Source organism: Stenella coeruleoalba (assembly GCF_951394435.1).
Source record: "Stenella coeruleoalba genome assembly, chromosome: 3".
Lineage (NCBI taxonomy): Eukaryota > Metazoa > Chordata > Mammalia > Artiodactyla > Delphinidae > Stenella > Stenella coeruleoalba.
This window is the reverse complement of record NC_137148.1, coordinates 151,872,502-151,894,193: the sequence shown is the minus strand read 5'-3', so window position 1 is coordinate 151,894,193 and position 21,692 is coordinate 151,872,502. Positions and strand designations below refer to the sequence as shown.

At 47.8% G+C, this 21,692-nt stretch overlaps 2 protein-coding genes across 2 annotated transcripts in view; both read left to right on the top strand.

The window, feature by feature from the left end:
* LOC307185050 (uncharacterized protein) overlaps nucleotides 1-21,692 on the top strand; it is a 266,990-nt gene that overhangs the window by 112,401 nt on the left and 132,897 nt on the right. The window lies entirely within an intron of this gene.
* LOC307184912 (ferritin light chain-like) overlaps nucleotides 4,637-21,692 on the top strand; it is a gene marked incomplete at its 5' end in the record, with an annotated part of 41,778 nt that continues 24,722 nt past the window's right edge. Inside the window, 2 exon segments of the mRNA XM_079918666.1 lie at nucleotides 4,637-4,767; nucleotides 6,894-7,130. Of these exon segments, the coding sequence (XP_079774792.1) occupies nucleotides 4,637-4,767; nucleotides 6,894-7,130 (368 nt within the window).

Below are 21,692 nucleotides of genomic sequence, written 5' to 3'. Positions count from 1 at the left end.
TTCCCACTCACTCCCCACTCACACTCACTGTGTGTCTCCTTGTGTAAGTGCACCCCCCCATACTCACGCCTGTCCACAGGGGCCTGGCCTCACACACACTCACAAATACACATTTTGTGGCATACATGTCTCTGCTCTCACACTCATCTTGAATCTCACAAACATAACCGGTGAACCTGTCCCTATGCTTTCTTACCCATACAGGCAGTGACACACAGGCCTCATCGTGGCTTCTCAGAACATGTTGATACACACACATACACAGTCACACTCTCACACAACAGTGGCAGACACCCCAGAGCAGAGAGAGGACTCTTTCTCTCTGGAGGGGAAGATCAGGGTTCCCAGGGAGCCATGGTGGGGGGGTATGCCCCCCACTCTGACCTAGCTGGCAGGGCAGGGAGGCAGGAGACACTTTCAGCGGGTGGCAGCCTTCCTGCAGGGCCTGGCCTGGACACAGAGAAACTGGCTGGTGTGAAAGAGCTGAGAGCTGGTGAGAGTGTGTATGCACGTGTACAAACATGTGCGCGTATGTACAGGTATAAGGGATGGTGAGTGTCTGTTACAATGTGTATGAGAGAGACTGAGTGCATATGAGGTGGGATATGGGTGTGACAGGGAGATCCACTCCCCAAGGTGTGTGGAGTGTGTGGGTGTGGGTGTGACAGCTACTTGTCGGGTATGTCTGTGTGGAGGCATGCATATGTGACAGGTGCATGTGGCTGTACCTGGCTTTGCAGTGTGCGGGTGTGTGTCATGGGCGTACACATGTGAAGGACTGGGACTCTGGGGCTGAGGGGCATGTGTACCAGGGTGCAGTGTTCTGCAGATGTGAAGGTGTGGGAGATGTTTGCGTGTGAGTGTAGTGTAGGCAGGGTGCATGGATGAGGGGGTAGCTGTGTGAGGCTGTGAGCTCGTAGCCTGGGTTGGAGGGCTGTTTTCCAAGGCAAGGATGCTGCGTGAACAGAGGCCACCGGCATGAACACATGCGAAGGGGCTCCAAGGCACACAGTTGGGCGCTGACCCACACGACGTACGAGGACAGACAAACCCGCCCCTGTCCTCCCTCTTGGTCTCTCCTGGCGTCAGTGGTTTTCAAAGGAGCCTCCACGAGGACTGTTTGCTGTGCAGTTCCCCCCACCCCCCAGCCCGTGCCTCTTCAAACACAGGGATGCCCCCCAGGCAGCTTTGTGGAGGCTCCTGCCTCGACCATCTGAAGGCAGATGGGTGGGCTGGGATCTGCTGCCGCCCCCCCAGGGAGCGAGGAGGCGGCACTGCTCCTTCGGCCTGGGCACAGGAAGAGACAGATGGACTGCCTGTCTCGACACCCGGACGTGGGGTCTGGGGGTGGGCGGGCACCACCGGCAGAGGGGCTCTAGCGGGCAGCCCCGAGGTGGGCCCGAGCAAAGGCCAGGACTCTGCCCTTCACCTCCTCAGAGGGGCACCCGCCCTCACCCCGCAGCCCCATCACCTGTCTGGGCACAGGGGCCCAACTCCAGCCCCTTGTACCTCCTAAATACACAACCACTTCCCCACTCTCAGCTCCAGCACCCCTAAACACACAGCCCCAGCACGCCCCCAAACACACAACCACCACATGCCTACCCACCCAAACACATATTACAGCCCTAGTACTTAACCAAAACCCAGATGTTTATGACCCCCAATATACCCCCAGACACCCCAACACACACACAAGGCTTCTACCACATCCTGAAACAGATCAACTCTTCCTCCAATCCCAGCACCTCCCCAGATACACCCAGGACCCTACTGTAGCCCTAATACCTTCCACACACCCAGGTTCTCAGAGTCCCAGCACCTAACCAGACACCCACAGACTCTCCCGACGGCCCCAGCGTTTCCCTCCGCTGCAGCTCATCACGTCCCCAGACACACCGATACAGCCCCCTACACCTTTCCAAACTCTCCCCGCGACATACACGTACACACACCGCCTCAACACCCACGCAGAGGAGGACACCCCTGTAGCCACACCATTTACCTCAAACACACAGACACGGTGCATCTTTGAACAGTAATGTCCCCTCAGCTTCTCGTACCTTCCAGGCCGTGCACGTGCATGTGCATCCCACACACGCACACACCCCCCCCAGATCCCAGCACCTCCGCAAACAAGCAGTCCTCTGTGTGTTCCCCAGCAAGCTGCAGCTCCAGTACTTTCCTCAGCCATCCAAGGGCCCAGGGACAGCCCCCACCCCTCTCCAAACACCAGTCCCGCACTCATACACAGACACACAGGGCCCCAGCCCAGTCACCCCTCAGAGCAGCTCCGCCCTGCGCCCACACCTCACCCTGCAGCCGCACTCCCACCATCACACGTTCCAGCACAGCCTCCCTCCTCAGCGCTCTCCATCACCGCTCCCCCACCCCACCTTGTCCTCCCCAGCCTCCCTCCCCCAAACTCCCCCCAGATAGCCTCAGCCTTGCAGACACACTGGCCCACTCTTCCGTGCTCTCTCTCATTCTCGGCTGCCTGGTCCTCCCCCACTTCCCAGAGCCTCCTCTGCCTGGGGAGGCATCTCCACCCCCCCCATTGCCCCAGGCCTTTCATTCCTGGACAGTGAGGCTGTACATCTGGTTCAAAGCTGCCCCACCCAAGACCCTGTGCTCTGGGCACCCTGGCCTGGGCTTTGGGGGGTTGGGGCCTCTTTGGGGGCTCTTGGCACCTGGTCATCCTGGTGTGTCAGCCAAGAACTCTGAGTACCCAGCCATGCCCTGACTCTGTCGTGTATGGGTGGGGGTGGGGGGGTCTGGGCAGAGGGATTTACCCCCAGCCTGCACATTCTCAGGTGCTTGCCAAATCCCCCTCTTCTTGGGCTCACCTGAGGGGGACATTGGGTCTGGAGCTTCAGGAAAAAAAGATGGAGAAGGTGCTGGCTTGACATGCTTCCCCTCCCACCCCACCCCACCCCCAGACCCGGGTTTGGGGCTTGGTCTCCCTGGGAGTCAGTTCCAACAGTGAAGGTTACTTTACTAGATGCATGATTTTAAATGGAATCTGCACCATCTGTTCCACCCCCTAATTACAGATGCACAGAATCCGCCTCAGAGGGCAGCATGAGGGGAGTGATTTAGAGGCTGAGCTGCTTCTGCCTGCATTAGGGCTGGGGAGACTGGGGGGGGCCTCTGGGTATTGCTCACAGCCCCCCAATCCCATCTCTTTCCCAGGGGCCCCTCGTGCCTCTTCTCTTGTTGGGGGAAAGGCTCCTAGAAAGGTGCCCCGACCCCCTAGAGCTGAAAGAGGAAGCAACTGCAATGCTGAGGGAGGGGTCCCTGAGAGATCGCCTGTGTCCCAGGCCCCAAGTCTGGGGAGGCAGGCTCCATTAGAGCCTTAAAAAATTCAGTGGATCGATCTCTTGCCTGCTTCTTGTGCCCTGGGGAGCCACAGGCGCTGGCCTGGCCCAGGTGTCTGCCCACCCCAGGGGTAGCAAGGATTAGTGAGGTTAGGGAGGGGGCGGTTAGAGCAGAGGTGGGGACATCCAGGTTTTGGCAGCAGAGGATGTGGCCAGGCACGCCAGGACCCACCAGGTGTGTTTGCACGTATGTGCCGGTCTTCCTTGGCGCAGCTGGCAGGCCCGACCCCAGCTTGAGCCTTGCCCTGTGGGGCTGGACGGGCACCAGGGGCCGGAGGGGATGGGCCAGGGCCTGGGCCTCAGAGGGTTCCGAGGGACACCCCGAGGATGGGTCTACCTTTGCCTGTGGCTCCGGGGACCTGGGGCCCCGGCCAGCTCGCTGGTGGTGGTGGCGGCCGCGGGCACGCTGCGGTAGAAGCTGGAGCATTCACTGTGGGGAGAAAGGGAGAGAGGCCGGCTACAGGAATTTTAAAGATTGCTGCAGGCAGGAGGGTCTCTGGAACCTTGTGGAGCGGGCAGTCATGCAGAAGTAATCCTATCGCTGCCTGCCTGGAGGAGAGGAGAGGAGAGGGGGCTGGGAGGGGAAGGATGGCGCAGCCGCCCCTTTCCCACCTCAGCCCCTGCCCCAGCCAGCTGTGGAGGGAGCCCGGGACCCCAGGGGGCTCCCCCCGGGAGGCACCACCCTTCCACCGCTGCCTGTGCCCCCTGGAGGGGCGGCACCGCAGCTGTTGCTCGGCTAGGAGCTCTGGGTTTTATAAATAATGCAGCTTGGAGGTGGGGGCCCACTCAGCCTTGGGTCACCCACTGTGGCATCATCTCCAGCTGGCAGTCCTGTGGCAGAGCCCCTCTGCCTTCCAGCCTGCTCCTCCTCTTTTGCTATGTGAGTTTGGGCCAGAGGCCCAGCCTGTGTGAGCTGGGCCAGGGCAAAGGAGTGTGGAAGAACCCAGAACCCCCTGTCCTTTTGTACCCCGCCCCCACCAGCCTTCACAGGTTAACTGGCCACTGGCTCAGCAAATCCAGGCTGGGAAGGGATGACCCGCTGTACGGGGGCCTCCCCAGTTCCAGCCCCTCCATTTTGCAGATGGAGTAACCAAGTCCAGAGAGGGCAGGGATGGCCAAGGCCAGCCAGCTGATGAGCAGCTCCTTCCTGTCCCATTCTGCTGTCAGTCAAGGCTCTTCTCAGCCTCAGCTCAGCTAAAGAGCAGGGCCTGGGGGGCGGGGGGGATGTTTGGGAAAGTGGTTGCGGCTGAGACGTTGCCATGGCGATGTTGCAGGATGCCGAGCTGAAGTGGGGGTCTTACAGGGTCTCTGGGGCCCCCAGCTCCACACCCCTGTGGTCTTCTCCTCCCCATCTCCTGTCCCTCACCCAGAGGCCTGTCAGGCAGCTCCGGTGACAGGCTGGGTGGGTGACAGGTGGTGCAGGTGATGGGCTGGGTGGGTGACGAGCTGGGTGGGTGACAGGTGGTGCAGGTGATGGGCTGGGTGGGTGACGAGCTGGGTGGGTGACAGGTGGTGCGGGTGCGAGGCAGGCAGGTGACAAGCTGGGTGGTGACGGGCCCTGCTGATGACAGGCAGGGGGTGTGGTTGGCGGGGATGCTGTCTCCTGGCTGGTGGCCTGTCGCAGCCCCCCACCCTCACGCGTGTGCACATGCACAGACTCTGGGCTCAGAGCTTGGGGCTAAGATACTAATGAGGCTTATTACGTGTGGGGGGGCAGGTGCCCAGGCTCACTAATGAGAGGCCTTTAACGAAGAGGGGAGACAGCTGGGGGGCTTTGAGGAATTTGGCTGGCCCTCCTGGTCTGGAGGATGAGCCAGGTCGGGGCCCCACCTACCCTTCCCCCCGGCCACTTGGCTTTGTGTTAATACTACCCACAGTCATGATAGTTACCATTGTCCAAGCGTTTGCTACACTGGCCGAGCCCTTTACATGCGTTTTCTTATTTCAACTCAGCAGTCGTAGGAGGGAGGCACTATTGCCCATTTTATGGATGAGGAATCTGAGGCTGAGAAGGCAAGGGACTTCACGTAACAAGTTTCTGTTGCAGCTGACATTTTAATCTTAAGTCTTTCTGTCCCCAGAGCCCGTGCTCTTAACCATCCCACCAGTAACACTCAGGTCTTGGCGCAGACCCCGACCTTCTCTCAGGGCCTCAGTTTCACTCTTCTGGAAAATGGATGTGCGGTGGAGGAGTGAGCACCATACGTTCTTCAGCTCTGACTTGGGTGGCTTCAGGGGCTCCTCCAGTTAACTGCCAAAGCCTCACCCCATCTGGCCCAGATTCTAGGTGACACCCCTGGACTGGAGAGAGGGCAGGGCTTAGCACTGAGGGAGCGGAGCTGAAGGGGGGATGCCTGGGGTATCCAGACCACTTCCTGCATTGTGTGGTGGGGAGGCTGAGGCCTGGAGAGGAGCAGCAAGGGCCCAAGGCCACACACCCTGTAAGCTGTAGGGCCCCGTGGGATCCCAGGTCTCCTGGCCTGTTGGAAGGGCGGGGCTGGGAGTGGTGCCAGAGCTGGGAGGTCACCTCCTCCTGGACCCCACCCACCAGCCTAGCTTCTGCCCTGGAGGTTGTGAGCCCCTACATCCTGGGAGGGGGCAGGGGGCTGTTGGCCACCTCTTTAGGGCCATGCCCCTTCCCCGTCAGTCTGGGCCCGTAGTGTCAGTTGATCTCCTCCCTTTGGGACCCATTGGGGTGGAAACTCCCTGGCAACAGCTGATGGATGGGTTAAGGCCTTGACATTGGCCTGGGGCCACAGCATGACCCTGGAGGGACCAGGCTAGGGCTGGGGGGCTTGGAGGGGAATTTAAGGGAGAAGAATTAGGGTCATAAATCTTGGAGCGTCTGGGTTCTCTTCTCCTCGACCTTAATCTCTTACCAAACCTGCTCTCCGGCTGCTCATCCAAGTCTGAGGGTTGAGGGGGGTCCACCTGCCCATTCCCCTCTCCCTCCAACTGATGCCTCCCCCCCCCCGAAATTGCACCCCCTATGGGGAAGAACAAGTTGCAGCCACTGCCGCTGGACAGAATTAAGAACTTGTGTGTCTAGACTACTGGATTTGGCCTCTGATTCATAACGGTAGGCAGGGCAGAGAGCTTCACTGCCTCAGTGTCCCCAGCCTTGGGTTTGAAATCCTCTCCTGGTGCCTGACTGCTCAGTCAGGAAGGAGTGCTAAGACCAAGAGGGATTTCACAGCTGCGGGACACATGGCCCTGTCCTCAGAAGCCCCATTCTGAGATAAGCAGCACAGTCCTGGCCTTGAGAGCCCTCAAACCCAGAGGTGAGGTCTTGAACTCAGGCTGGGTGTGCGCTGAGGCTCAGGTAGGGAGTGGGTGGTGCTGGGTGGCTGGTCTGTTTTCTGAAGCAAAGGCCGAGGCTGGGGAGAGGCCAGAAGAAGGGTGGAGGTTTGCCTGGGGGCCTGAGGAGCCGTCTGTGGTTGGGGGTGGGAGCCTGGAAGGGTCTGGCTTTCCCATAGTCCCGGGCAGCTGTAGCCTGAAGTTCTGGGGCCCTCCTAGCTCCCCAGGGAACCCGCTGCTGCCCGGCCCTGGGGACCCAGGCGTCCTGGCGGGTGAGGGCGGGTCTCCGGCAGGCGCCCTGCCAAGCCTCGCAGCCTGCTCACCAGGAATCTTGCTGCTGAGAGATGGAAGATCCAGGTCGGGCCTGCAGCTCATCTCTCCCCTCCGGGAGGAGGAGGGGCCCAAAGATTCCTTCCTGCACCTGCCCTCCCATCTGGGGCAGGGCCCTCCTCAGCAGTGGGTGGGGCTGGGGGGCCCAGGACAGGCCTCTAAGGCTCCGTCACATGTCCTGGAGCCTAGCCCAGCCAGCAGTGGGCACCGGGGCACTCTGGAGGCAGAATGAGCCTGGTGTGGCAGAGGAGAGGCGGGGGTAGGGTGCTGAGGCCACAGGGGGCCCTGCATAGGGGCCTAAGCCTGGCCCTGGCCCCCACTGGCTCCCCCAGGGCAGAGGGTGAAGAGTTGGTTCTCTTCCATTATGGGAGCGTGATTTTATTCCACGTGTCACGGAGTCTGAGATTAACTTGCTCACCAGTCTGTGACAAACCCCTCACACCCAACACACACATACACACACAGAGGCACAGAGACACACGGAGATCCTTGGTCTCACAAAGGCACCTTCCACAGACACACATAAGCATTTCCATGCTACAACGCATGGCAGACTCTCACATGCAGATGCACAAGCACACACCGAGATACAGTGTGTAAAGATACACCGAGATCTAGATCCACAGTCTCCAAAGCACAACGTTCTCCCACTCACACTAAGGCCACACAGACAGAGATACAAACAGGCGGTCCAGGGGGCTGCTCGCAGCCCTACCTAGACATGCACAGATCAAGGACGCCCGGTGCCCCACAGGCACAGACACATAGACACACACAACCCCAGACACAGTCTTGTGGGCAAGCCTAGACCAACTGCCACACACACTGAGACAAAGGCCCAGATACATACAGAGACAAAGACAGGCACAGACACACAGCCGGCAGCACGCACACAAGCACAGGCGTGCACACCCGGACACAGACAAAGACAAATAAATGCCCAGAGGTTTTGCTGTGGACAAAATGTGAGGCGCACACACACATCTGGGCCTCCTGCTCGACCTCTCTACCTGGGGACGTGGTGATCTGGTGCCCGTGGCTCCAGGGAGAACGCTGAGGAACCTTCTGCTTGGTCAGAGCCCCCCACCCTGGGCCCAGGGCCAGCCCCCACCTCTGGCTCCCGGCCCGTGGCCGAGGCCATGCAGCCACACCCTCAGCAGCGCCCTGACATCCTACCTTACCCTCCGCGTCGTGCACACTCACGGTCACACCGTCTCCTCCTGCACGTGCTCACGACACCCTCCACGCCCGCACACTTATGGTTTCTCCCTCATACCCCCCTCAGGTGTCCCCTCCTTGTTGTCTTTCTCAATCACTGTCCCCACCCCCTCGCCCCGCAGACATGCACAACCTCCAGCACAGCCTTCGTGGCCCACACCCTCGCCTTCTCACGCAGACCCCCATGCACAAATAGAACGCACGGGCTCTCCGCCACAGACCCACAAGCCACGTACACGCGCTCCTTCACATACTTCCTCAGCACCGCTCTCACAGACTGATTCACAAATGCAGCACACTCACACACGCACACTCCCCCGCATACATCCCCACCGCCTTCTCACATGCGCGTGTGCGTGCACACACACACTTTCAGAGCCTCCCTCACACCATCACTTTCCTTCCTCTGTCTCTCACAAACACTCCCTCTGCCAAGAGCGTGGCTCTGCTGCAGAGCAGCCCCTGAAGTACTTGTCACTGTACTCCACCACGTCCTTGGCCTTCCTGGCCTCAGTCTCTTCCCTTCCACCTCCAGCCCTGCATACTGTGGCCTTGTATTCTTTTGCCATTTCTCTGTTTAGTCAACAAGAATATAGAGAGTATTCATTTATTCATTCAACAAATGTTGACTGAGCACTGATTATGGGTTAAGCATTGGGGATACTATGATGACACAGGTCCTTCCCTCGTAGAGCTCTCAATTTTGTGTCCAATTCGTTTGCTGCTTGTCTCATCTGACTAGAATGGAAGGTAACCCTTGATCTTGGATGTTGAGAGATGTGTAGGAGTTCACAGGAGGAAAAGTAGGGGAAGGATGTTCTAGGCAGAGGGCAAAGCATGTGCAGAGCCTACAAGTAAATCAAGGTACAGTAGGCTGGAAACTGAGGTGATGCTCAGAGACTAGAGGAGAAGCTGCAAAGAGGGAAGAAGCCAGATGTCACAGAGTTTAGATGCCATGCTCAGGGGTTTAGATTTTGTCTAGTGGGCCACAAGGAGTCATGGGAAGTCTTTAGTGACAGGACAGGGTGAGGAAATGATGGTGGTCTGACCTAGAAGAGGTGAGTGGGAAGGAAAGGAGACTCATTTAGGCACAAGAACCAGTGGGGTTCCAGTTCCAGAGCTGTGACCTCAGGAAAGTCACACAACCTCTGTGACCTGGGTCCATCACATGAGGATGGGAGACAGTACCAGAGCCGGGCTTATGGTATATGCTCGGTAAACAATAGGCATTATTGTCAGTTATCGGTAGGACACGGCAGGGCATCAGATGAGGAGGAGATTTTACTGAGCACCTACTGAGTGCTGGGTACTGCGCCAGGTGCTGGGGCCCAGAGGGGAGGTGGTCTGCGGCTTCAGGAAGCTCACACACCGTAACCACAGCTCACGTGGACAACAGAGCGCGGGGTGTGAGGGTAGAGGAAGCACCTCGGAAGGTTAGAGGAGCATGAGGACTCTGGGTGGCTCACGAAGGAGCTGGCATTGAGCCGGACCCTAAAGAGGCTGGTTGAACTTGGGCAGGCAGAGGTGGGAGAAGGAGCTTCGGGGAGAAGGAGCCCTGTGAACGACAGCCTGAGGGCAAGGGGTCTGATCCGGCTGTTGTGCGGGACACAGGAAGGGGGTGTCGTGGGATGGGATTATGGAGGCGAGACCTTGGTGGCCAGGCTAAGAGGGGGGGTCAGCACGGGCTGAGCTGCACTCTAGAAATCCCATGTTTTGGTGGTAACATGGAATGTGTCCATTAGAGACTCTGCTCCAGGCTCCGCCAGTAAGCCGTTGCCCTCTTCGACCTCAGTTTCCCCATCTGTGTGATGAGTTCAGTCTTGTTTAGGAGGGAGTTCCGGTATCATGTCCTGGGGCTGGCCTAGCCTACTTTGTTGGGCATCTTCTGGCCTGGGATTCTGGGTCTCAGCAGTGCTTCCTTCCTGAGCACCCTCAGCCAAAGAAAGGAGCAAAATGAGGGGTTCCCCAGAGGCAGGTTTTGGGCGCTGCAAATGAGGGGCCAGGAGCTCCACACGGAAGGGTGGGGTCTTTGGCTGGATCTGACTCCAAGCCCCAGAGGGAAACCAGAAGAGAATGTCAAGGTCCCTCTTCCCTCTCGCCCTGACCCGTGTGGTGGCAGATGTGGGCCATGTGCCCAGTCCCTGGTCCCAGGGGGTATCAGGACTATTCTGCCCACTGACAGAGGAGCGGGGCTTGGGTTCAAGAATGTGGCCCAGGGCTTAGAGTCCCCTGGGGTTAAGGAGCCAGGAGGCCAATCTTAGGGTGGCAGAGCCAAGTAAACGCCCATGGGTAACAGGGTTCATTTATATTTGGTGTTGCCAGGAGTTGTGGTCTAAGGCAAGTCCTGGTGACACCCAAAAAAATAAAAAATGAAAAAAAGTGCTGATTTTATAAAGACTGCTTTCTTCCATAGTTGACAAACTTATGATGGTACCGATGGTTGGATACTACTCTTAGAGATGAAAAAGGTCTTAAGGAATCTTCCATATTCCATTCACCAATCTGTGTTCTTGTTCAAAGCAAAATTAATTCCTTTCAAAATTAACGTATTAGCTTAATAATAATTTTTAATCTTAAAATAATCTATCTGTGAGAATGGGAATTTTGGGTAGGAAAAAGTGACAGAAGATGGGACAAAAAGAGAATTCATAGAAAGACAAAACAGAATTTTTTAAATGGTGGGTACAAACTTCTGTTTCCAACTATATCAGTTTACCTTAGGAAAACATACTAGAAAGGCCAGATAAATCATAAGCAACATTTGACTGTGAGCGTTAGAAAGCTACTGAGGTAGCCATGACCTAGAAAAGTAAAATAGAGAAAGAAACTCACTGAAGTGAGAACAATATTCTGCACATGCGTTTCTAGCCCAGTCATTTAGAAACTACTGATGAAGAGCAAAAGTCTGAGAAAGCAAACGTGGCTCCTAAGAGGTAGAAAAGCCAGTAGAACGTAGGACAATGTCATAGGACTAAGGAAACCAGAGTTGGAAGTGAGAAATAACAAGGCAGCTAGAATTTTAAGGACCAAAATCACAGAGAGAGTAAAGATTCAGAGAACGGAGCTGCATTCAGCAACAGTGTTCCCTTGCAGTATTTTCCATGTATAAAAGGTAGACAAGACAAGATGCTAAGAAGTCAAACAAAAGCTAACTGAAGTCAAAGCAAAGACTTAGTTGGCTCATAATGCTGAAGAGACAAAATTGGGGTTCAGAACCTATGAAAGATTTGTGGCCCAATGGAAAACTAATGATACGAATTAGGACACTGGAAGTCTCTACATGTGTGTGTGTGTGTGTGTGTGTGTGTGTGTGTGTGTGTGTGTGTGTGTGTGTGTGTGTGTGTCTGTCTGTCTGTCTGTGTGTCTGTGTGTTAGGAAGGTTGATGCAACATCTACATTGAACCTTACAAAGAAGGAAAATGAGTATGAAGTTGGTCCAGGTGACTGAGGTGATCTTCCCCTACCTAAGAATAGGAAATTCTCTCCTCAAGAAAATACAGTTGAGCCTGGAACAATGTAGTATTTAGAGCCGCTGATTCCCTGTGCAGTCAAATATCCACATACAACTTTATGGTCGGCCCTTCTTATCTGTGGTTCTGAATCTGAGGATTCAACCAACCACAGCTCATGTAGTACTGTATTACTTATTGAAAAAAAAATCCATGTATAAGTGGATCTGTGCAGTTCAAACCCAGGTTGTCCAAAGGGCAACTGTAATGTCATTCAGATTCTCTACAACTTGTCATATCCCAAGTCTGGTATTCACTGAAGAACCACCAAGACTACCAAGAAAAGGAGAATTAGAATAAAAAACAAAACAGAATCAGAATCATAGATGACCTAAACATTAAATTTCATACATATTTTGGTAAATATTATCAAGGTCAAGAAAATAGATGACAAGGTGAAGAATTTAACTTGACAACTAGAAACTAGAAACTGATTGAAGTTGAACTGATAGAGTTAAAAATTATACGAAATTTAAAACTCGGTAGTGGATTGGACACAGGTAAAGAGAGGTAAGTGAACTGGAAGATAGAGTAGTAACAATATAAAGACTAAAGCACGGGAAACGAAAAGAATAAAAAGTACACATAAGCGCATTTGAGACATATGGGCCACAGTAAACATTTTTATCATATGTGTAAACTGGAGTCCAAAGAAAAAAGGAGAGAGAGATTGGGATGAAAACAATATTTCAGAAATATTAACAGCTGAGAGTTCTCTAAAACTAAAAGGAATATATGGAGCCTTAAATTCAACAAGCACTAAAAAAAAAGCAACAAGAACAAATACAAAGAAAACCACACCTAAGATCACCACAGTACAATTCATGAACAGCAAAGAAAAACATGACATCTTAAAAGCAGCCCAACGAAAAAGAGAGAGATTACTTTCAAAGGAACAATAGGATTAAGATTACAGTTTACTTCTCAGCGAAACTGAATGGATACTAGAAAATAATGGAATAACATTTTTAAGTGCTAAAGAAAAGAGCTGCCCATTGGGAATTCTAGAGGCAGAGAAATTGTTGTTTGGAAGGAGAAATGCAATAAGGAAATTTGCAGACAAACAAAATTTAGAAAATATTTTCTCATCAGAACTGACTGAATTAAATTATAAAGGGAGACCTGCAGGCAGAAGGAAGATTATCACAGATGAAAATAAGGACTTTATAAAGAATTATGTATAACAGAAAGGATAAATAAGTGGATAAACCTAAATAAAATCTAACAACACAAAAGGGTAATAATAAAATATATCAAAAATTAGAATGCATTAAAACAAATGGAAGAGGAAAATATAGTAAAAGAAATGTAAGATTTCAGCATTGCCTGAGAAGCAGTAAAACAGCTAATAAGTCATGGTACATGTGTAACTGCTACTTATATAAAAATAACAAGCTAATACAAGGCAAAACGGAATTTGAAGAAATCTCAAAGGAAGAAAGAAGAGCAAAAGGAACATAACAAGGTGGGACAAATAGTAAACAAGGAGTAAACGATCTGTAAGAAAATACATTAACTGTAAATACTCAAATGACAAGGATTATTGAAACAAACAAAAAACCTAATTCTATGCCACCTACAAGAGACAAGAGTCAGATTGAAAATGAAAGGATTCAACAATTATGTCATAACAACAATAAGTAAAATTGAAGAAGATTTTTTAATGTTAACATAGATTTGAAAGCAAAAAGTATCACTGGCGATAATGCAGGATAATAAAACCCACTGTTACTTTACAAGCAATATATTATAAATCTAAACTTCAATGCAATATATGAAGGGAAATTCCAAAAATCTAAGTAGAAATAGAAAAATCTGAATTACCTAGATCAGTAACATAGAACCACAACAATAAATCAGCAGATTATACAAGATCTGAATACCATCATTAAAACTTTGGCCTAAATTTATATAAAACACTGCACCAACCATGATGGAATATATATATCCCGCAGAAATTTTTAGGTGCACATGGCACATTTATAAAATTGACTATATTCTGGTTATAAAACAAGACTCTGAATAAGCAAGAAATTTAAAACTATATAACCAATATTCTAGCAAATAGTTGGATATTAAAGACATACGTCTGATCATTATGTAGGTCAAAGATAAAGTTGCAATGGGAATTAGAATTTTATTAATTGAATGATAATGAAAACATGCCATAACAAAACCTGTGGGTTGCAAATAAAGCTGTGGTCATAGAGAAGTTTATGTATTCCAATTATACTCTCTAAATGTAAAAGGGAAAGGAATAAAGCAACTAGAAGATAACCTATCACCCTGAGGTAGGCAGCTCCTGAACTGTACCTGGTGGGGAAGGCAGGGCAGAACTTCAGGAGGCCAGCTGAGAGCACGGTGAACACCATGTCAGGAGCAGTCTCCAAGAAAGAGAATTTAATGTACAAAGGGATGACTAAAATATATTTAAGAGCTAGCACCCTGACCCTTCTTAAGGATGACTTACGTTGCTGGGGAAAAAATAAGAAGTGCTCGATGTAGCAGGTGAATAGCTTTATAATTCCCAGGAGAATCTTGGTACCAGGACCACACAATGAAGAACTTGGAGTCCCCATGGCTAATCCAGCAGAGAAAAAAGGAGGAACAGAGATGCGAGAGAAAATAAAGGGAACTCTTGGTGCAATTCGGTGCTGCTGCATGCCCAAGTCCAGGTATGTGCTCTGTCTCTCCACATCTTAAATAAAAGCCACCATGTTCCTCAGTCTTTCAGGTACTTAGAATTTCTCTTTAGAACCTGAAAATGGGGTCAGGTTTCCGGTCTGCATTGCTAGAGTACAAAATAGAGGCAGGATGTTTGAAATAGTTCTCCATCTGGCAGAGGAGGCCTTGAAGCTGTGAGCCACTCGCTGCAAACCAGCAGGACATGAAGGATTCTTGAGCAGATCTGAAGCTACTGGGAGGCCTTTGAGGAGTTAAATCCCATAGTAAATACTGTACCTTCAATGGCCCCTTCTCCCTCTCTGTCCAGTCTTCCTCCACTCCCGTGGGGGCCCAAAGGGGTTTAATGAGCACTCTTTGACTTGTACTTGGTGGTCCCAGAACTTGACGTGGGCTTGGAGACTTCCAGGAAAAGTCTGCCTTCCATCTACTGGCTTGGGTTTCTTGGGCTCTCTGCTCCAGGCTAATCCCTTCAACCTGCTTTTCCCATTTCTGCCAATAATCCCCCTCTCCAGACCTTCCTAATGCTCTTCTGGGGCAGGGGGGAGACTTACTGAGGGCAATGTTTATTTCTAGAGGGAGAGGTGACCACATGACTTCACACTGGTCGTCCCCTTGATTATTCAGTTTCTGTCTAGATTAGTCGTGGGTGTTTGTGCACCCCAGCCTCACCCCCGGGAGGCTTTAGAACACTGTCCTTATCTCAGCACTGAGCCTCTCTCTAGCCTCCTTCCCTCTCTCTCCTTACCCATCTTTACCCACAGACTCGCAGGCTTTCTGGACCTCAGAGGAAGATAAGCACTTCACAGAACCTCTGCTACAGAACCAAACATATTGAAATGACTCTTTACGAAGATACTGAAACAACAGAAAAAGAATACATGATGATTGTTTCTCCTGAGGGTTCAGTTACCTAGGGGGCCTTTAGCAAACTTTGACTGATAAATCTAACCTTTCCTTCCTTGGCAATAGTTGATAACACTGTGAGGAAAACAAGTTAGAGAATGGAAAAACAATATTTGGATTTCAACGAAATAATAAAGATGCAGGGACTATCTTTGACTTTTGCAAGGTAAGAAGAGAGTTTACATTTTGATTATTTGATGGCAGGAATCGCTTTTACAACAGGGCCAGTCTGCATGATGCATTTAAAAATCAACCTTTTCAAATATAGCCATAACCCCCACAAGATTTCTTGATTTCTCTGGGGTCAGATAAACTGTCACATTTCACAGTGGTGCCCTGTACATGAAAATGATAAACATAACCTGGAAGCACGGCAGTGGCTAAAACTATGGAGCTGGCAGCCATTCGCTGAAAGGATTTTTTGCTTTTAATTCATTGCATAAAATGCTAATGTCCAAATTCAGGCAGGTAGCTCTTACCAACCATCAAGAGCTTCAACCCTGCTAACAGCTAAGTATGCACTTTTAAACCCTACTTTGACTGCTCCAGAAACTTACTGGGTTTCGTTAATGCCTCTGTTACTATTTCCTTTGTGTCGTTTTCTTTTTCTTTAAAAACACAGCTGTGTGATCTTGGGGAAGTTATATTATTTCCTTGAGACTTGGTTGCCTTCTCTGTGCATATCTGGGTATAATTTTAGTATTGCTCAATAGAATTTTTGGTGATAATGAAAATATTCTATATCTGTACCATGCAATGCAGTATTCAATAGCTACATGGAGCTAATAAACATCTTTGAAATATGGCAAATGCAACTGAGGAACTGAATTTTTAATCTTATTTTTAAATTTGTTTAAATATAAATAATGCCATGTGGCTAGCATCTGTTGACAGTACAGATCTACATAATATTTTAAGGACACTCTCCACTCAAAAACTCTACCATTCATTAACTCAACCTAAATATTTTTGCCCTCTGACAAACAAAAAATAATTTATGCTTCCCTTGAAATTTTCTGTCAAGACCTTTATCAGTTTGGGGACATTATATTCTTAAAATTGACTTTGCTTTATGAAACTTTAATAATGCTGGAGTTTCCTGCCCTTGGTAACACCTTTGTGTTGATGGGAAATATTGTGGATGATCAAGGACCATTTCAAGAGATCATGGAGAGAAACCTCCTTCTGGATTTAATTTCATTATGAGGATGTCAAAATGCTACATTACTTAAAATAAAACCCGTACCGTTTTTATGCTAAGTTATAGTCTACATGTAGATGGAAAAATGTTAAAAAGATTTTTAAAGAACTGCGCATCTATTTTTGAAGCTGATTTGCCTCTTCAAGGCTTGCTAGCACTTTATCCATCTCAGTGCTATTTCACTTAGTAAACAAATGCAGTTGCCATAATTGCTGCTTAGGTGTCCGTGTTCCCTTCTAGGCTATATGTTTTTGAAATTAGATACAATATTTATATCACAGGCCCTATGTATAGCACAATATCCACTGCTAATTCAGATTGTGTTTTAAGATATGAGACAAAATGTAAGACTTTTATTATAGTCATAAACATCTAGCAAACCAACCAGAAAATAAATGCTAGTTTTCAGTTGGTTGGCCGAGAACAAAAAAGTGAAGAATACCTAATGCAAAACCATATCTCTAATAACTACTGTTGGATTTAGAGCACACACATGCTAAAAAATATCTTCTTATCAAAGATCTGAGGTTGGACCTGAAAAAATTATATCAGAAGTGAAAATAATCATGTGGTCTGACCAGCGTGGATCACACAAAGTAAGTGTATACTATGTATAAAGTAGATAACTACGAGGTCCTGCTGTATAGCACAGGCAACTATATTCAATACCTTGTAATAACCTATAATGGAAAAGGATCTGAAGAAGAAATACATATATCGGAATCACTTGGCTGTACACCTGAAACACAACATTGTCAATCAACTATACTTCAAGTAAAACAAAACAAAACAAAAAACTAAGTGTAAAGGGAAGTATAGTTTTATAAATTCACCTCTGATATCCAATGGACCAACTGAAAGAAAACAGAAACTACAACTATCTAGGAGACAGGACATGGCCGGCAAACCAGGCCGTTACCCTCGGTAACGGTCATACCTGCCAAAAAATATACAGACTAGCCTGCATTCATGAATACATAGGAATTCTTCATTTATCTGGCATTGTTAGGCAATGAGGTATTGTATGTTAGGAGAAGTTTTTTTAAAATGACAAATTGAAGAGGAGTTATTTTAACCTTCACTCGGTAATGTTTTTCTAAAATTAAGAAATGTATCTACTGGTGTATCTAATGTTTCCTTGATAACTCGGGGTCATCAGTTCAATCAACGTTTGCATGAATAATGCAAATGGAAACAAGACAGGCATGCTTACTGAAACTGAAAATGACATAGCAATGGCTGGAATAACTGATGAGAGAGCAAGAAAAAAGCAAAACTGAAAACAAACCGTGATCAGGAAACAATCAGTCAAGTTCTGACTTTCTGTACTTAGTTTCAAAAAGAGATACCACAAATCCCAGCGAGAGACTCCAGCATCATTAGCTGTCTTTCTGCTTTGTTTCCACCTTCCTTTCCTTTTCCTTCTACCCTAGATTGTTCCAGGAAGTGTTTATAGCTCCTTGCAAGACAAATTCTAATACTTGCTTTCTCTCACACAAACTTCACAATATGTCCATGTGGTAAATGGTGTGGAGGTAAAAGAGAATTCATCACAGGGACAGCTCCTACGAAAATAAAATTAGAAACTAGCTTCTAAACATGCAGAGAGAAGGGCGTGGTGTCAGGCACTAATTTCCTTGCGAATTCCTCTCCATTTCTAATAGACGTTCTTCTTTACCAAGATCCCTTTTTATTGGTGTCCTGTTCCAGACTGCTCCACTCCGCCCATCCTCATCCTGTAAAATACATTCACACTCTTTTGTGACCCTACTTATTTGCCCATTAAATAATCAATCATAGAACTGTCGGAATTAAATACAGAGTGAAATTAAAATACTGGAGTCACTTGGAGGGTTCAAGCAGCTCCACCAGAAAATACTGGGCATGGATTTAAAAGAGGCTGCGTGGGACTTGCTCTTGTCCATGTTCTTTCTCAAGAAGTATCTGAAATAAGCCTAAATTCAGAGTTAATCAGACTGGCCTGCTTTCTCAGGTGGACTGGAATTCTGCTCTTTCCTCTCAACTCCCTGATGTCAGTGGTACTTTCCGGAGAGGAGGTGGACTTCTCTGCCTACTGCAGAAGCTCAGTTCCCCCAGGACCCACTCCCCATCTGAATCCCACACTGGAGGCCAGATGCCAGCCTTCCCAGAACATTCGTGGCCTCCTTTCAGTTTTTGACCTGCTCAGATTGAGTCCCTCTAGACTCTTTCTGGAAACCTGATCTTCAACCCCTTTCCCTGACCTCGATGGTTACCTTCCTACTTTAGGCCTCAGGTGCTTTAGCTATAAAATGATATAGTTGCCCTTAATTCTAAAGTCTTCTTTCTAAAGCGCTACAATGTGGTGGCTCCTTGAAAATGTTTCTCTTTGCTGGTTTTAATTTTGTAGAGAATTAAAACCCCAGCCACTCTAAAAGACAGTAAGTTACATTGGATAAGGAAAGTGTGCTTTTGTAGTTAGATTAACAGGGATGGAAGACGACTTAGTATGTTTTAAGATACTCATGATCCGTTCTCGTGAGAGTCGGGGAAGAAGGGGAAGAGAGTTAATAAAATACCAAACAATTGTGACAAATTAAGTTCACCAAGATGTAGGTGATTAGTTACTACTTGAATAAACCACACAAATCCAATCCAAGTTTTCCTTTAGTTTTCTAAGAAGGATCCCAGTGAACTGAGTCCCATGTTCAGTGACTCCACGTTCAATGGCTTAGTCTTTAAAAACTGTTACGTTGCTGGAAGCAGAAATATTGCCCAGCAGTCCTAATTGATGTCTACCTATCACGCACATTTGAAATACATTTATTACTTTGCCTGATCTCAGTGTAATACATTCTAAAGGGGCAAAGAGCACACGAAAAGTTATGGAGTCTCCATCTTCTACACTGAAGTGTGCAATAAATTACATATTATTTGGCCGTGAAATTCACAAGCCATAGAAACCACGCCATTAGCAATGTATACAGTGGTAAACAGCAGGTAATGAGAATGATATAAAACCAAACAGACTGTGTAGGTTGGCACTGCTGCCAATAAAGCAATTATTAAATGCATTCATATGCATCTACGCTAGGTAAGCTCTTTAGGGCAATTGATAGGAGTTCTACATACCTGTCAGGATATTATATATAGCCCACTTTCTATGGCGTTTATTCAAAGACGCTGAGAAAGGGTTACTCTGGGTAAATTCAGACCTTTTCTCAATATAGAATTTGGGCAACATGCATTCTGAACAGCAAAATTTCACAGTATTTTCCTACACTAATTGCCACCTCAGCAAATGCAGGATTAAGTATAATGGATTATAAGAAGTTAGAAAGGAAAGATGGAAGAAAAGAAGGAAGGTAGAAAAAAGGTGGGTATGGAGTACTTCAACATTTATGTAGAGTGGACCTAAAACTAACCTGAGGTTTCCCTGAATTATTAGCATATGCTATAGAAACTTAAATGAAAAAATAAAAAAATCCAGCAAGGGAAACTCAAAGATTCTTTGCTTTTTCACTTTACTGCATATACACGTCCATCTTAAACAATCTATATGCTTATATCCAACAAGAGAGCATTGTTTTGCAAGGCTATTTGGGTTCTATCAGCATGTAAAGGTCAGACAACTCAACTTTAGCAGAGTCAGCTTTCAGGTGAATAATTGTTTCTTTCAGGTTGCGAGCATTTGAATTCTCCAGAAATGTTTCCCAAAATATGAAAATTAAAAGAGTCCTAGGACAGCGTCCTTTAGAAGTTTTATAGTATCAAGGGTTTTGGAGGAGGAGTATCCTTGTCCATTATCAACACAATGATTCCAAGCAGGTCAATTTTTGCTGAGAATATTATATAACAGAACCCACTTCACCTCCATTATACTGACAATGATCTTCCTTACTTCAACCTTGTGCTTCTTATAAAGTTGAAAATACTGAGCCAAGAACAGACAGTGACAATGCCAGAGACTCAGATGTACCTATAGGTGCCTTCAGACAACATCAGCCACCCAGGCTAAAGTCCTGGTTTAAAACATCCCAACATGAATGAATCTCAAAAGCCATATGCTGAGCAAGTGAAGCCAGATCAGAAGGGCACCTACTGTATTATTCAACTTACATGAAATTGTAAACTGGGCAAAAGTCATCTCTAAAGATAAAAAACAGATCCGTGGTGGCCTTGGGGTGGGAGATGGGGATACTTTTGCAAAAGCCTAGGAGGAAACTTTCTAGGGTTTTAGAATTGTTATCTATCTTTATGGGGGTGCTAGTTATACAAATGTATATATTAATTAAAAGTCACTGAGCCGTTGACTAAAAATGTCTGCATTTTATTGTATGTAAATGATACCTTAATAAGGTTGATTACAAAATGAACCAAAACCAAAACAAAGCAGAAGAAAAACCTCTCAAGACCTTAAAGAAAATACACTGTTTTCTTCCAGGGTACCAGATTGGAAATGAGGCATTGGTCTGTTCTACCCTCAGATTATCCTTAGGATTATCTAGTCTATTTTAAAGCACTAGAGTCCCCTATCAGGAAAACTCACCCCACGTTTAATTACGTTGATTTCTTCTGTGCCTCTTCTCCCAGCACAGTGAAGCCATTCACGGAAGAAAAACCAGCTTTTTCCAACTTTGCATCACCATATATTATTTGCAAAGCTATTATTTATAGAATAAAATTTGGCTACACTTTGTAAAAATCTAGCTTTTTGAGGCTTACAAATCTTAACAGTTAACCTATTGCCTCCACTGGAATTTGGAAAAAAAATTATATTGAAAATGAATAGCTGAGAATTGACATTTTTGCTTTTTGTGATTTTCTCTTCCCCTAAGATAGAAGTGAGTAGGAATGAGAAACACATACATAAAGAAAAAAAATTATCTTGCTGCCTTTGCATGGTTATAATTTATAGGAGGCCCTTTTCAACAATAATCTATTATCAGAATCAATAAAATATAATCTCCATGAAGGCCAGGCCAGGATATTTGTCTCTTTTTCAGCAGATTGCAATACAAACCACATTCATGGATATGCTTCTTGATGATCTTTGTAATACTGGAACAGTTGCCCATTTCCTCATGCCTCTTCACCTTAACTTCAACCTGGTTTTTCACCAATGACCTCACATTTCCTTCTCTATCACTTGGTTGTGGGCCTCTTTTCCAACTCCAACTCCAACTCCCATTT